Consider the following 17,794-nt stretch of genomic DNA (forward strand, 5'->3'; position numbering starts at 1 on the left):
ATTCCTAGCTTGCTTTATTCTTAATCTACTAGAAACATTAATAAAAGAATTTCCTAGATACTTAAAACATTCATTGAAGCCTGCCTACGTCTGCTACTGCCATCACTGTGACACTATATAGGTCCAAAAATTCTCAAAAACTCCCTTGAGAAGTCCATAATGTTAGGAAATGTGAAAAGAGAAGAGGATGATCAGTAGCAAGGTGAATCTGGGCACCTGGTTGGACAGATCTATGAATGTGATTTTTAAGAGCTGACACAGACTTCATGGTACATAACCAATCATAACCTGAGCAGAGGAACATAATCTAAGCTATGGAAATTAATTTGGAGAGGTGTATTTTTCGGAGTTTTAAACAACACTCACACATCTCTCCTTTAAATAATTCCTAAAATAAGCACTAAGTTTGGAAATAAAGGACAAAGGGGGCAATGGTTAAAACTGGAGGAAACAAATGTGACCTAGTCTTTTTTACTGATTAATACAAACATCAGTTAAAATGTCAGATACAATGTTTTAATAAAAATGAAGGACCAGAAACCATTTAAATAAATGTAAATATTTATTTTACCAAATATAATTTATCAGTTAAATTGGCATTTGTCAATTCAATTACAGCAACTATAAATAAGGAATTTGTTTTCATTGTTGAGTAAAGGTATAAACCAATAGCTTAATTTTCATTTGCAGCCAAGTTTGAATATACATGCATTTGAGTGCAACGCGTAAGTACAAAATTATTTTTTTACAACATTCCGTTCATATACTTGCACTTTGCTTCCCACCTTACCACTTTCAAGGCAATTCAGGGATCTCACCCAAGCAGCACAAACATTTCAGCTCTTGGATGAAACAGACTAAATTTAACTAGGAGACATATATTTTTAGATGAGATCTAGTGACAATTTAAACAGTGAAAAATGCTTATGTAGTATTATATACATGTATAAGAAAAGTGCCTAGAGAGTGTTAGATTAAAATGAATGCATCCAACTAGACATTTAGGTAAGGCAGATGGCTTACAGCTTAATACTTAAGATGAAACCTGTAGACATTTTTTGAAAGTATAGGAAAAAGTCCATTTCTTAAGAAGAAACTAAGCATTTGCACCTACTGAAATCTGAAGAAACCTCACAGTATACATGCTTGTAATCAAAGGCAGCAGGCAAGAACAGCATCTTCAGCCATATCCATTACTTTCAAATTACTGAAGGCATCATGCACACCGAAGGATTAACTCACAAACAATTGCAGCATGGATTTGAAACCTCCCTTGATGACATATTAAAATATGGTTATGGTAGCACCCAGGTTGTAAACTAAAGTAGGTCAAAAAGAGTTATCCTAAAAACAGTTGCAGTGTACATAAGCTCCTGTAGAATATGTTGAACACAATATATTCACTACCACTCCTAATTTTAATTTTGGTAAATAGCAACCACATTGTTTTTTAAGGAAAACTTGCAAGAAAGCTGCTGTTACGTTCCAGATAACAGCTTGTTTCCAGCAAAAAAAAGACTCAACACTTTTCTGAAAGCCACAAGCATTCAGTTTCATTACTTGAGCAAGTTTAGGACTGCAACAGAAGAGAAATGCTAAGAAGTTTAAATGTTTGTTGCCATCTGGTGGTTTTGGATTTTTTGCAATCCATATCCGGTAGCCCTGTTCATTTTGAAAGTAGTGAGTCAAATCTAGGAGGCAGCATTTCGCAGGGTTGACAATAGTCCATCCCTCCTTACTTACTTACTGGTAATTAAAACAAGTATTCAAAAACAATCCTTGATTCTAGAGAAGCTGAAACAAGAGAACTTTTATTAAAACAAGCTTTAACAGAGTTCTGCGTTGAGGAAATGTATATGATTAGTGAGTCATATACAAAAGAGGTAGATGTCCCAGCAATTTTGGTTGTATTGTTGAATTCAATATCAAATAACATGCAGCATTATAGGCCTACATTCTCTCTGGGACAATATATTCACTACCACACAGAATCTTAATTTGCATTCTTGAATAAAATGAAAAAAGATCCCCCTTTCACATCTTGTTTTATGCAACTAATTTGGCATTCCCTATTTAAATATTTTGAGCTACCTATGCTCAAGCTCCATTTATACAAGCAAAATAGTGTGAGAAGCTAAATTCTAAATAACCCTATAGTAAGAAGAGAGTTATTTCATACCGAAAGTCCCTACCTACAGAACCTGAAATGTTGTTGCTTCTGCAGATTCAATGGCGATCCAAAATTATCCAATTGCTGTCTGATTTTTACAATTCTAAGACTTAACGTGTTCTTAATGTGCCATTTTTTCCATGAACAAATAAAATAAAATAAATGCCATTTCTTCAGATTCACAATACAGGTAATAGCATTTATCTATGTAATGCAAAATTACAGATGTTCTGATGTTTGACCTAGAACTTATGTTGAAATATTGGATCTCGCTACCATGCAGGAGATACCTGCCAGTTTTTATAATTACACTATACAGACAAGACAATGTTTGTATAAACGTCTAAACTTCAAGATAAGACTATGGGATATATGTGTGAGGAGCTTTAATTTCTAATTGTATTTCACGTGAAGGCTTTTCAAAAGAACCAACTCTATCTTGATATTACAATGCATCAGGTCAACTCTGGAAAACATCCCACAAATTACTTTAATAATTTTATTTGAATTCTGTAGATTTGAGGAAGTGCTAAACACTTAAAGAGTTGCCTTCAATTGAAGCATCAGGATTTGGAATCAAAACATTAACAAGCGTCTCAATCTCATATATTGAAAGTTTGAAGGTCCACAAAGATCTATAGTTTGGTCAATTTGATTTATTATACTATTAGGGATAACCAAGGAAGGATATGTGTATGTCCAAAACACTTCATCTATTTGCTATTACAGTACTTGATGCCAATTATGGTAACTGATGAAAAATCTCAACCTAGTTTAAAAACAAACCAAATACCAGCTGCATCTTAACTATTCAGTGATAGCCTTGTATACCTAGTGTAGTGTTTTTCAAACTTGATAATTTTAAGATGTGTTGGCTGGAGAATTCTGGGAGTTGAAGTCCACACATCTTGAAGACACCAAGCTGGAAAAACACTTATATATGCCTTAAGTGGGTACAGATGGAAGAAGGTGGATTTCTTTAAAATTAGTTGTTCAGTTTTTTCTCTATTATGTCTATTATATATAAATAGTTAACCATTTGAAATTGCACTTGGTGATTGTCTTTATACATTTTCTTCTTTTGTCCTTAAAACTAATTCTCCTGTACACACTTGGCTTGAAATATAAACCACATTAAAATTCCCATTGAAAATAATGAGAATCTAGTATCAAAGTTAAAGTCCCAAAGAACAACAGAGGGTGGCAACAAAGCTTTATGGGGGCAGGGGAATGTGATTGAAGGAGATGAACTGGGGGCTAACAAAGCTGAGGAAGGATGCTGTTAGTCTCCAACATCAGTATCCCGATCCCCAATTAGCCAGAGGATGTGGAAGCTGAGAGCCAGGAGACCAGTTCCAAGCAAATCACCCAGGGCTGTCAAATAAGGTATAGAAAAATTGTCCGGGTCCAGGCCTCGACCCCACATCCAATGAACCATCCAATCAGCAATGTAAAGAAGAATGAGAACCTGAAAGGCACAAACATAATGATCACATTAGCAATAACTAGATCCAAACACCAAGGCAGATGTAAAGGCTATTTAAATGTTTTTTAAAGGCTATTTCCTATACTCCCCTGCATTAATTCAACAGTGGGAAAGCACCTTATAGAATTCAGGGGTGTCAAACAAGTGGCCCACGGGCCAGATGTGTCATGCGCAGGCCACGCCCATCTCAGCTCCAAAGGCAAAAAAAGTCACGTGACATGATCGAGTTTGACATCCAGGTTGAACCGTGGTGATGCAGTGATTAGAATGCAGTAGTGCAAGCTATTTCTGCTGACTTCTGTTCAGCAGTTCAATTCTCACTAGCTAAAAGTTGACTCAGCCTTCCATCCTTCCAAAGTGGCTAAAATGAGAATCCAGATTGTTGAGAATTTTATGCTGACTCTGTAAAGTCCTTAGAGAGGGCTGTAAAGCACTGTAAAGTAGTATATAAGTCTACGTGCTATTGCTTCTGTTAGATTTCTCCATGAGTACGGATGCATTAATGATTAATTTTATTTTCTCTGATGGAGGGCAGAATTATGGAATAATTTTTATACTATAGTAGTAGAATATAGTTTAGGAAAAAATGCAAATACACTTCTTGCTTTACTTTCTTTTTTGAAGAAATACAAAATACCTTTATTTTTTCAAGTTGTTTAATGGTGCTGGTATCATTTCTCTCTTTTTAAAATCAACCATATTTTTTTAAAAAAAAATAATTGTATTATACAGTATACTAAAAAAGGTTTCTGCACCACCTAGTTCTGGGGACTTTCCACCTTTACTGCTGGATGGTGTGGCACTGCAATCAGGGTGTGTGTCACTTGGCAGTCCTTCTGAACTCAATGGCTGCAGATTTATAAAAACACAGTGCTTGTAGCATTGATAAATTTGAGAAAGAAACATTTTGAGTTATTTTAGATCAAGACTTTGTTATATATATTCGACACAAAAATATGTAACCCTTCCCTGGTGCAGAGCTGAAGGGATTGGATACTGTAGCCTAGAGGATAATTCTCTGCCTTACAAGGCAAAGGTTGCAGGTTCAAGTCCCAGTGGGTATGGCTAGCTGATGAGGCCAAAATAAGGCCGAAATAGAGCTATCCTAGTCTCCCTTAATTTTCAAATTCAGCAAAAAAACGTGACATATATATATATATATATGTATATATTTGGTATATATATGTATATAAAATATATAACAAAGTCCTGATCTAAAATAACTCAAAATGTTTCTTTCCCAAGTTTATATATATATGCACTAGTGCAAGCTATATATTCGAGTAGTCCTTGATTTACAACAGTTAAACAGCACTGGCGAAAAGTGAATTTATGACCGTTTTTCACACTTACAACCTTTGCAGCATTTCCACATGATCAAAATTCAGTTGCTTGGCAACTGATTCATACTTATGACCACTGCTGGGACCCAAGGTCATGTGATCACCTTTTGCAGCCTTCTGGCAAGCAAAGTCAATAGGGAATCCAGATTCCCCTAACAACTATGTTGCTAATTTATCAGCTGCAGTGATTCACTTAACAACTCTGGCTAGAAAGGTCATAAAAAGAGGTAAAACTCACTTAACAAATGTCGGACTTAACAACAGAAATGTTGGGCTCAATTGTGGTTGTAAGTCAAAGACTACCTGTAAATACTACAGTGAAGAGTATTGTACGTGGAATTGTGCATAGTGGACAGAGATTTATTTTGGAAGGAAAGCCCAACTTCAGATGTTGCCTCCTAGATGAAAAATATGTTTTTCTGACAAGTGTTTCAATAATGTAATGACAAAAAGAGCTAAAGAGAGATGCTGTATACATGCCCTCACCAATAGGTTAATTTAAAAGCGGATCATTTTTCCTCCTATTCTTTTTTTTTCCTATCTCCTGTTTGGAATGTAAGTTTGCAAGACGGAGTTAATATTTTTTCACCTATTGTACCTAATCCCTTGGGGACAGATATTTTTTGGGAAGGTAAAAATTCTATAAATAGATACATGCTGCGAGACGGCAATAGTAGTTGCATTAAACTTGCTATTACACCTCAGTAGGCATTATCTACAAGTTGTTATGACACTGTGAAGTCCTAATCCTTACAGGCAATCGATATAGAAACAAAAGTACTGCCCTAAAATTATACTGTGTCCCTGGAATGGGTACAGCCCACTGTTCGAATTTTTCAAATGCAAGCACAACAGAATCCCTGGATGAGCTGTGTTTATTAGCCATATCTACTGGGTTTTTAAAGAAGATCTGTACCTTGCTTTCTAAATTTTAACTCAATTGTATATTAACTTCAAGACTTAACAATCACTGCCACAGGCACAGACAGCCAATTTCAATATCACCAGCCTCGCATGTTGATGAAGAATCATGCAAAGCCAAGATCCTATTGAGACAGCTCAAAGTAATTGGCCTCTCCATCATCCATTGTGCAATATCTATTCTATTTGATGTGGCAGCTTGCTACCAGGTAGACAAAGGAAGGCAGGATCAAAGAGAGAAGCAATTTGTGTAAGATTGCACTGTGTGCTTCACATCCCTTCTTCCTGCAGACAATCTAATTTTTGCTATCACTTGGCTATGAAAAGTTGAACACAAAAAAGGGAGGAAATACTTTCAGTACACAGGAGTGTATAATTCTACTTCTAGTCTCACACATATTCAACATCGAAGCTAGCACTGTACCACATGACACATGCAGGTAACTTATATAAGGAATGTTAGCGCCGCAGAATTAATTACTCCTTTAAAAACTTTGTAATTTTATTGTATGGCACTTCTAAACTCAATCAACACAACTTCAGATTGTGCTAACATAATTCAGTCTCATTTCTGGCAATTCAACTTTTGTTAGTTTGTTTACAAATAACTCAAGCTGGAAACTATACCCAATGCACTTTTTTCCTGTTTTCCCCACAGCAACTATCCTGTGAGATGGGTTGGTCTGAGAGTGAGAGTGACTGGCCCAAAGTCACCCAACTGGCTTTTATGGCTAAGGCAGTACTTGAACTCATACTCTCTAGCCTGGTGCTTTAACCACTAGACCAAACTGGCTCTCATATGCATTACAAATTATCTGAACTTATTCTAAGCAAGTTTTGCTATTTTATTTCTGTATTTATCTTAGGTAAAATGGTCCCGGTTTGCTGATGCCTGTCGGTCATAGGAGAGCTGGTTATGATGGGAGCATGAAGCTCCTCCCACTCACCCAGACGATGGGAGCACGAAGCTCCGCCCACTCACCCAGACACCACCATTTGGGTTCTTTTACCGTCTGTGCATGCACAGAAGGCTTTGCGCATGTGTAGAGGGTAAAAGAACCCAAATGGTGACGTTCAGGCAGGTGAGTGGAACCTCATGTTCCCTTCGCTGCCAGGTCTCCTATGACTGACAAGGCACGAGTGAACTGGTAGCATTTTACCCATGATAAGGTGTAAATCTTGCCTCTTAAGAGCTTAAGATGATGCAAACAGTGCTTTTCCCCTTAGCAGTACAGAAGGTATACCCAAGGTACATATGCACAATTGCTGAAGAACAACATCGGGTCCAAAAATTCAGTGAGTTTCATGGCTGAACGTGGCCTTGAATTTGGTTCTTGTAAGTCCTAGTTCAATACTGTAACTATACTACTACACTGATTTTCTTTTTTACACTGCAGTGTAATGGCTGCAATAGAAACATAGAAGACTGACGGCAGAAAAAGACCCCATGGTCCATCTAGTCTGCCCTTATACTATTTCCTGTATTTTATCTTACAATGGATATATGTTTATCCCAGGCATGTTTAAATTCAGTTACTGTGGATTTACCAACCACGTCTGCTGGAAGTTTGTTCCAAGGATCTACTACTCTTTCAGTAAAATAATATTTTCTCATGTTGCTTTTGATCTTTCCCCCAACTAACTTCAGATTGTGTCCCCTTGTTCTTGTGTTCACTTTCCTATTAAAAACACTTCCCTCCTGAACCTTATTTAACCCTTTAACATATTTAAATGTTTCGATCATGTCCCCCATTTCCCTTCCGTCCTCCAGACTACACAGATTGAGTTCATTAAGTCTTTTATGATACGTTTTATGCTTAAGACCTTCCACCATTCTTGTAGCCCGTCTTTGGACCCATTCAATTTTGTCAATATGTTTTTGTAGGTGAGGTCTCCAGAACTGAACAATGCAAATTATGTTGCTACAGAACTTCACAATGAAATCTGAAACAATCCTTGAAACACAAGATAGACTAAAAAAAGTGTCTATTGACAGAGTGCTATCAATGAAGTGGATACCATTTTCTGAAAAAGGACATTGCCTTTCTGGTTATCCATATGCTTTCCAAAGTGAGTAGAGCCATTTTCCCCAGGCTTATTATAATTTATGTTTGGTATGTATGTGCTGTTTGGTTTTTTTTTTTTTTAATTGATAGGGGTTTTAGTTTTTTCTTAATATTAGATTTGTGCCTGTACAATATTGTTTTATTGCTTGTTGTGAGCCGCCCCGAGTCTTCGGAGAGGGGCGGCATACAAATCTAATAAATTATTATTATTATTATTATTATTATTATTATTATTATTATTATTATTATTATTATTAAAAGCCCTCTTCCCCTACATGTGGAAAAATACGTCAAAAACATTTGGCCCCACTCTTTCTGACGCAGAAGGGGAGAAAATTTGGCCTGAGTCAAAAGAGTTGTCCACGCATGTGGTAAGACACCTTTTTAAAAATCTTGTCTTGTGTTCATCCCCTCTGACAAGATAAGCCAGACAAATGATGACAACTCTTACCTGGAGAAGTGCTGCTGTCATGTAGAAAACTATAAATATCAGAGTGAGGGTAGTGTGGCCCCCCTGCATGGAGCTGATGGTGTAAAGGAAAACCAAATGGCCTGGCACAACCAGAAGGAAAAGCACCCGAGCAGACCGGGAATTCACATCTGCTGACGAAATGGATAAAGTTACATTGACATGTGCTACTTACGAAAGGAAACTTCTCTACTTTGTTTTTTTTAAAAAAATATAATCTTTATTGAAGATAAACAGGGGAAGGGATACGTAAAGCAAAAGGTCTATGCAAATATTTGTACAAATGTATATGAATTTTGAGTATACAGTTATAAGTCAAAGTACACACACACACACACACACACACACATATATAAGGAAAAAAAGCTAAAGGGAGAGAGAAGAAAAGAAAGAAAGAGGAAGAAAGTAAAAGAAATTAAAAATAGAAAAGAAGAGAAAGGAGAAGAAAGAAAAAAGAGGTAAATTCATATTTATAAATTTATCACATGCTGTAAATAATGTCAACTTACCTGTTGACCCGATTACTCTAAACAGCTTTTCATATCTTTACTATCAGTATAGATGAAAATTTTGAGTTTCTAAACTTGAGTTAGAGTTTAAATTTTTATCATTTTAAATTTGTTCATCCTTTTATTAATGATTCGTAATACAGTATTATTTTATGGGTTTGTGGGATAATTGCTTGTGTGAAGGTTAAGAGGGTCATAATGAGGGTCTACTTTTTTATGCCAGCCCCTGTTTTAACTATAAATTGGAAAATGTACATTCGTTGTTGGGACTATTTGTCAGAATTGTATACTGTAAGAATATCCTACCCATTGTAATTTGACAGTGTAATGTATTCCATTGAACTCTACAACTAAGATCAAGGGTGGGTTCCAACTTCCCTCACTGCCAGTTCGCTTCCTCCTGTGCTGCATGGATGTGCAAGTGCTTGCTTCATGTGCATGCGCATGTGCAGTGCAATCCCTCCAAAATATTTTTTTTAAGCCAAAACCAAAATGACAATGCATGCGCAGGGGCGGAAACTCAGCTTCTGTGCATGCACAGAAGAAAAGATATTTTACAATTTTTTTTTTAAAAAAAGATGGCAGCGCCCAGGGAACGACACCGACCAATCCGGTGACATCATCGGTCACCGAACTGGTGGCGGGTTGCTACTAGTTCAGGTGAACCATTCTGAACTGGGAGGAACCCACCCGATACTAAGACCTGTGCAGCCATTATCCAAATCTTTCTGTAAGAACTGGATGATATGCCTCCAAAAATGGGCACCAAGTGCCAGGTAGTCCAAGAACAACGAAAAATAATTTAGGCAAATTTAAGTTCTTTCTTTGCTTACTCCACGTAGGTAGACTCCTGACAAACTAAACTTAAATTATCATAACCTAATGGATATAACCTTAGTAATTCTGGGGAATGGCTGTCAATAAATATCTTTCCATGATACAGCTCTGGATTGTGCTGTCTCTTGTCTCTCTCCCCCCCTGCCCCAGCATTGCTCCCTACTTTCTGGAAAGTACTGTGTTAGTGTAGTCCATCACATCACCTCCCCTTTCCACTACATCAAGTTTTCCTTCTTCATTCTTAAATATGCTGCTTACCTACAGCACTTAGTCAATTGTATTTAAATTAGGTTTACTCAATTGGGTTTAAATATATTGCATTCTATTGTAGCCAAGTACAGCATGTTCTTAATAATAATAATAATAATAATAATTTATTAGATTTGTATGCTGCCCCTTTCCGAAGACTCTTGCTATGTCCTTCCTAACTGTAAAAAGCAACGTTGTTCCTTTGTGGTTTTTCATCTCTTATATTTATTGTTTTTCATATCAGTGGCTTAAGGGCTCAATTTCAATCCATCTCAACTTGCCAATGCCTACGATGCCAGTGTGTTGTTTATTCATTTCATCTTTCACTGAGTTGAGCTTTCCCATATTCATGTTTCTTACTTTCCATGTTTGCACTGTAATTCTATCTTCGTTTCTTGTATGACACATCAGCAATTAAATGCCCCTTTAATATAGCCATGACATAAACTTCTTTCCTCCCTCCCTCCCTCTGATTCAAAGGGAAGTATTCAAACAAAGCATGTTTAGCTACCTGAACTGAAGAAGGTGCTGCAAGGACTTGGACACTTGCGGGGGGCTATCTCTGAATTCTCTCCAGGCACCCCACTCATATGAAGATAAGTGGAGATGCGGCTAGCCTGGACAGCCACCAGATTGCCACCAACACCTGTAAGAAAACAGAGGCAAAATATGAGCAATTCTATTGATGCCAGTGATTCCTCAGCATCAATGTGTCCAGAAATTCCTTCCACACTTGTGTACAGCAGACAACTGGCAACAGACAACTTTGAAGTTGGTCACCATCTCTTTTTAAGGGAAGAACTAACATTATCATTTATTTATTTATTTTTATTTATTTATTTAGTCAAACATATATAGGCATATCCAATTTCTACTGTGGTTCCAACACTGTCAAGTGCAATACCGTATCAGTGATGGACAGAATTCACGGTTGAGTGTTTCAAAATAATAATGTAATTGAAGAAAGGACATGAGGTGGCGCTCTTGCCTCACAATCAGGAAGTTGTGAGTTCAATCCTAGGTAGAGGCAGATGTAGGGTCTCCTACTTGAACAGGGGATTGGACTAGATGACCTTCCAACTCTGTAAATCTGACTGTTTTGCAACTATTATGCTATTCACATGAAGAGAATACAAACAGACCCATAGAAAGTTGGAGATTTCTGTAAGATTGTATTAATATTAATTTCCTCTTATTTAACTTTTTCAGTCTGCCACTAACCAATTTTCTCCCCAAATAGATCACACTTCTACTAAGCATCTGTTTAAAACACAAGGATCACCTAGATTTCCCCACTGACCTTCAGACTGGCACTTTAATGTATGAAACCTTTTTAAGCTCTTAAAACTCAGTTAAGGTGGCATTGATAAATAAGGGGTCCTCAATTAACCACCACTCTTTCAGTGACTGTTCAAACTTATGATTGTACTCAACAAGTACAATTCTACCAATACTCTGACTGGTCCTCAGAGCTCCAGCACTCATATATTCTCCTGAACACATGACTGTGTCCCAGGTGCTTGGTACTTGGCTCATAAATTTATCACAGCAAGCCACATTCGCATGATTATGATTTCTGATGTTCCCTGCCAGCTTCCCATGAGCAAACTCAATGAGAAAGCTGGCAGAAAATCAAAAGTCAGTCTTTGGAGGTCTTTGCTTAATGAGACATGTGGTTTTCTCTTAACAATGGCAGCCAGGACTGCTATAGTAAGTGGTGTCACGTGATGCCACTTTTTATGACAGCATAGCTTAGTGATGGCAATTGCAGTTCCATAAACCAAGGACCACTTGTATTAACATTTTAATGCAGGTCATTTACAAAGATCAAACTGCTACATTAAGCTAAGAATTGGAAAGTTACATTAAATTTTGATGCTCATGTATACTATTACTCAACATGGTAACCCCTTATATGCCATTCTCTTTTGATACCTTTCTTTTCCCCCCAGACTTTTATTATAATAGTTTTGATTACATTAGTTACAAACTAAGTTCTTCCTCCCATTATGCCCTTTCTGCCATTTAATCAAGAGTATGTGTTCAAAAGTACCTGCAATACCATTGTTACATGAAAGATGTTATATCTGATACATAAATATATGATCTCCAACTGTCTCAGCAATGTTGTCTCTGATCTCTTTTTTTTTACTTTTAGTTTTTACATTTCTTTTAGGAGCGAAAGACAACATACACAATATTCAGAAGTTCATGTAGTCCTGATAGTGCTTTTGATCATAGCTTAATTCATAACAAATTAAAACTCCTTTATTCCAAAATGCTTTTAATCCTAGCTGATAGTATCCATCTTGAATTTTATCTTTGCTTTTTTTGCGTATGATCAATTTCTGCTTTTGATATTCATCTGTATTTATTTATCATCATGTTTTTCTTTGATATATCTCCAAGGTCCTTAGGATAGGGATGAGTTATAAATACAAAACATGAGTTTTGGCTGTTTTCGCTCTGCCCAGGCTTCAGGAAGGCATCCTGAAGTCTGGGCACAATGAAAAATGGCCAACAGGCCAACTGGAAGTTCAGTTGTGTGCGTCACCCCCAGCCTCCTTTTCGCTGTCAGAAGCCCTACGGAACGTCTTCGGCTTTGGACAGTTATAGCCAGGCCTCCCACAACCTGGTCCATTTCTTCTGCAGCCAGAGCTCTGTTAACAGCTAGAGAGGCCTTCAGGAAAGGCTTTCAGGAAAGGTCTCTGCAGCTGATAACATAACTTCAGATTGATCTGGAGCTCTATTATCGGCTACAGGGGTCTTCAGGAAAGCTTTGTTGGCTGCAGAAGAAATGGGCTAAGGTGCTAGAGGCCTGGTTGCAACTATCCAGAGGTAAGTAGTACGGCAGCTCAACTTCCATTTCGTTTCTGAACTTCTGGTTGGTCCGATTTGCTATTTTTTTCTGTCCCCAGGCTTCAGGAGGCTTTTCTTGAACCCTGGGGAGAGTGAAAAACAGCCCAACGGGCTTACTGGAAGCTTCAGTGAAGCCTGTGCACATGCGCATGGAGGGGGATTTATTTTATTTTATTTATTTATTGGATTTGTATGCCGCCCCTCTCCAGAGACTCGGGGCGGCTAACAGCAATAATAAGACAGCGTATAACAATAATCCAATACTAAAAACAATTTAAAACCCATTATAATAAAAAACCAAACATACATACAGACATACCATGCATAAAATTGTAAAGGCCTAGGGGGAAACAGTATCTCAATTCCCCCATGCCTGGTGGCAGAGGTGGGTTTTAAGTAGCTTACGAAAGACAAGGAGGGTGGGGGCAACTCTGATATCTGGGGGGAGTTGGTTCCAGAGGGCCGGGGCCGCCACAGAGAAGGCTCTTCCCCTGGGTCCCACCAAGCGGCATTGTTTAGTTAACGGGACCCGGAAAAGACCCACTCGGTGGGACCTAACTGGTCACTGGGATTCGTGCGGCAGAAGGTGGTCCCTGAGATAATCTGATCCGGTGCCATGAAGGGCTTTATAGGTCATAACCAACACTTTGAATTGTGACCGGAAACTGATCGGTAACCAATGCAGACTGCGGAGTGTTGGTGTAACATGGGCATATTTGGAAAAGCCCATGATTGCTCTCGCAGCTGCATTTCCGAACACTTTTCAAAGGTAGCCCCATGTAGAGAGCGTTACAATAGTCGAGCCTCGAGGTGATGAGGGCATGAGTGACTGTGGGCAGTGACTCCCGGTCCAAATAGGGTCACAACTGGTGCACCAGGCAAACGTCCCCCTCGCCACAGCTGAAAGATGTTTCTCTAATGTGAGCTGTGGATCGAGGAGGATGCCCAAGTTGCGAACCCTCTCTGAGGGGGTCAATGATTCTTCCCCCAGGGTAATGGACGGACAGATGGAATTGTCCTTGGGAGGCAAGACCCACAGCCACTCCGTCTTGTCTGGGTTGAGTTTGAGTCAGCGTGAGGGAGGCGCATGCATGTGGGTAGAGCTGTATGCGCTCATGTGTGGGGTGAGGGTATTGCATTATGCGTGTGGGCACAAGCACACACCCTTTTGGCACCCAAGCCAAAAAAAGTTCACCATCACCATCCTAAAGCTTCCCAGTATAGTTCAGAATCCTAACCATCATGTGTCACTGGCTCAAGAAAGTTGAAGAAGATCCTAAAGCTGCAATCTCGGCAGTTACCTATGAACTAGATGCAAGATAAGTCATGTGAGTTTTCATTCCCACAACAAACAGGAACTGAGGATTTAATAACCCACTATCTCTCTCACCAAGTGTTAAATATGTTGAAGTTGGTCATTTAAAATGAAGAACAGCTCACCATTTATAACAGGAGTAAAGACTGCCATTCCTGCAAAATTTGGGTCTGACACCGTTTTATCCAATATCAATCCTCCAACACTGAAAAAAGAAACATTGAAAAAAATTGGAAGATATAACAGCCAACTGTATAAAGAATTACTGCTACAGCCTCAAAAACTATTTTCTTATTTTTGGTGATGCTTGGAAAATATTGCTTCTGATAGCAAAAAGGAGGCTGGGGCGATGCACACAGTGAATCAGTGGGCGACAACCCCCACCGACCCAAATAAGACCTGGTGCCTTTTTTGCTGGGAAAAATATATATAAGACAGGGTCTTATTTTTAGGGAAGCATGGTACATATCTGAATATCTTCCTGAATTTTAATTAATTTTTAAAGTACATTAGGTCTGCTATTGTTGAAGGCATTGAGGAATCTGGTTATCTCTAAAACAATGAGTCAGGGGATCATGGGTGTTCTAGTATACAATACTAATACTGAGCTCGGTTAAGTATGGAAATGAAATAATAACTACATATCTAAGTGGGCTTTTTCACATACTTCAGCCTTGGAATGAACTCAAATATGTTAAATTTAAAAAATTCAAAAATCAGTTTTGCCATTCGGCTCCCTGATCCCAGGATACCCTCTCATGAAGGGGGGATGATACCCCTTACAGTCTTCATGAGCCATGGTGGCGCAGTGGTTAGAATGCCGTATTGCAGGCTAATTCAGCTCACTGCTAGGAGTTCAATCCTCACCAGCTCAAGGTTGACTCAGCCTTCAATCCTTCTGAGACTGGTAAAATGAGAATCCAGATTGTTGTGAGAAATATGCTGACTCTCCTAAACCGCTTAAAGAGAGATGTAAAGCACTATGAAGTGGTATATGAGTCTAAGTGCTATTGCTATTCATACCTGCTAATTGCCATGGCAATGATGACTGGCTCCCAGCCAGAGTACAGTACCTCCTGGGTTGCTGGATTCCGCTTAGCAATGATGATCCATAGGGGTAGCAGTGCGACAAAAAAAGCACACACCAAGGGATTCACGTAAGGCTTGTCTTCTAGATAGAAAGAAGAAGAAGGAGGATTTGAATGAACAACCAATGAACGGCAGATACAGCAGAACAACAAAGTAGCAAGTGAAATATTTATCATATTTTACCTAAAGAAGGCGACAATCATTTCTTTTTAGCCACAGGGAAAACAGTTTAAGGTCAGTACACAAACTATCAACAATTTGTGTTAAAGAACACAGATTCCTAACTCTATATCTCACGCCCATATCTTAGAATTTCAAATATTGTCTCTGCAGCATATGTAAACAAAATACTTATGTAGTATAACTGCTATTCTCTTAGCTAACATTGCAGAAATAGCACCCATTTTGCACAAATTTCCACTTTATGGGTTGCTGGGGTGTATGTATGCATGCACGCATTCATGTATATATACATCCCAGCAACCCATAAAGTGGAAATTTGTACAGTATATGCACATACTGTACATATGCAAACACACACACAGACACACACACACACACAGACACACACAGATCTTGGCATATTTGGGTCTTTTCCTTGGTAAGATTGATAGTATCAATCTTACATGGGAAAAAACCTGAATACGGCACGACCTACATATCTATACACGTGAAAATCTATGAAAACAAATATGTGAAAATCTATGAAAATACACACACACACACACATACACACACACACACACAGAGAGGGAGATCTTGGCATATTTGCATCTTTTCCCTAGTAAGATTGATAGTATCAATCTTACATGGGAAAAACCCCGAATACGGCACGACCCACATACCTATACACGTGAAAATCTATGAAAACAAATATGCATATATGTACATATGTATATATTCCTTCAAGTCAGCATGGTCTCCTAGTAACTGGACAAGTCCCTGCAGTTTCCCTGGCAAGATTTCAGAAGTGGCTTGCCATTGTTAGTTTCTTGGGATAGAGAGAATGACTGGCTCAAGGTCACCTTAGGTGGGACTAGAACTCAATCTCACAGCTTCTAGCCTGCTATCTTAATCACTACACCAAACTGTAATTTTTACTATATGGTAGCTACGCAACATTTCAGATTTGTTTCAGAAAGCAAGATAATGGAAACATTTAGCTCCTTAACTTGCTGTGGATGCTCAGAAGATGCTGATTTAAGAAACTACAGGCAAGTACTGTTGTGACTCAGGAAATCCCCATTGTTCCAGAAGGATGAGAAGACAGGTAAAGCAATTATAAGATTGTCCCTTGATCTGCAAATAATACGATCTGGATAGTTCCCTTTCTCTTTCTATTAGGGAAGATTTCAGAAGTGAGAGACAGGCAGGCAGGCAGTGAACATTTGCGTCAGTTATCCTCCTGTTAATCCTCCTGTCTAAGATCATTACTACAATTGCTCAAAGAGAACACTCCCAGAAGAGACAAAGGTTCAATTGTTCTACATACACAGAAACAAATACCCACATTTGTAATAAACGTCCATTATTAAGACGGATATTACTTGCAATATACGCATTACACTATTCCCTTTAGGGGCAAGCAACATTGTCCAAGGAATAGAAAAACATATAAGGGAGACATGAGATAAGAAAAAGAAATTAAATAGATTTACATCAATATGTTCACCCTGTTCATATCTTTCCATCTTTGAACATTATATTAGTTTCTACCATGTGCCAGTTTGGTATAATGGTTAAGGTGCTAGTCCATGAGATGTGAGAATAATGAGAAATGAAAGGTATGAAAGCTGGCTGGATGCCTTTAGACCAGTCACTCTCTTTCAGCCCAATCACAGGATTGTTGTTGCAGAAATAGGAGGAAGGAGTATGTATGTTTGTCGCATTGAGTTACCTATAAAGTAATAAAGGCAAGATAAAAAACTATTTCATAAATAAATAAATTAAGTATGCATGCGCCACCTTGCCTTAGGTTTAAATTTGTCACCTTTCATTTTCTGAAGGTCTAATCAATTCCATTCATCAATTCAATCTAATTATAACTTTCTTAGTCTTCTCCCTCTCAATGTATTCATTCTTTCATATTTGTTTTGTGATTTGAATACACATACATTCTCTCTCTAAATGACTGAACCAATTCAACAAATGCCTTTCGTATTTTTTTTACTTATTCATTCAGCATCCATTCATTCCTCACCTTCTTTTTGTTTTATCACACACACACACACACTTCTGAAGTATCCCATTTCTACTGCAGTCAACATATATCTCATGACATGTACTGGAGCGACAGAAAATTATATGTAGCTATATCATCTGGAAGGAGAGATTTCCATAAGTTCACACACCCAGCCAGTGTAGCTCTAATATCACCACAAACACTGCTTTATATATTTATCTATTTAGAAGAATAGACATATCTATTTAAAGAAACAAGGAGTCCCCCCCCCCACTTCTATCATATGTTTTTCAGAGCAA

At 38.1% G+C, this 17,794-nt stretch overlaps 1 protein-coding gene across 4 annotated transcripts in view; it reads right to left on the reverse strand.

The window, feature by feature from the left end:
- Positions 1 to 543: 543 nt before the first annotated feature.
- Positions 544 to 17,794, reverse strand: part of SLC41A1 (solute carrier family 41 member 1) — a 47,554-nt gene continuing 30,303 nt past the window's right edge. For 2 of the 4 annotated variants that reach the window (XM_070745530.1, XM_070745528.1), the window contains 5 exons: positions 15,248 to 15,395; positions 14,350 to 14,429; positions 10,562 to 10,696; positions 8,438 to 8,586; positions 544 to 3,638 (listed from right to left, as the gene is read on the reverse strand). In XM_070745530.1, the coding sequence (XP_070601631.1) occupies positions 3,453 to 3,638; positions 8,438 to 8,586; positions 10,562 to 10,696; positions 14,350 to 14,429; positions 15,248 to 15,395 (698 nt within the window). In that variant the 3' untranslated portion in view covers positions 544 to 3,452. Of the gene's footprint in view, positions 3,639 to 8,437; positions 8,590 to 10,561; positions 10,697 to 14,349; positions 14,430 to 15,247; positions 15,396 to 17,794 lie in introns of all 4 variants that reach the window. The other 2 variants (XM_070745529.1, XM_070745527.1) reach the window with 1 other exon arrangement.

This window comes from Erythrolamprus reginae, chromosome 3 (assembly GCF_031021105.1).
Source record: "Erythrolamprus reginae isolate rEryReg1 chromosome 3, rEryReg1.hap1, whole genome shotgun sequence".
In the NCBI taxonomy this organism is placed as follows: domain Eukaryota; kingdom Metazoa; phylum Chordata; class Lepidosauria; order Squamata; family Dipsadidae; genus Erythrolamprus; species Erythrolamprus reginae.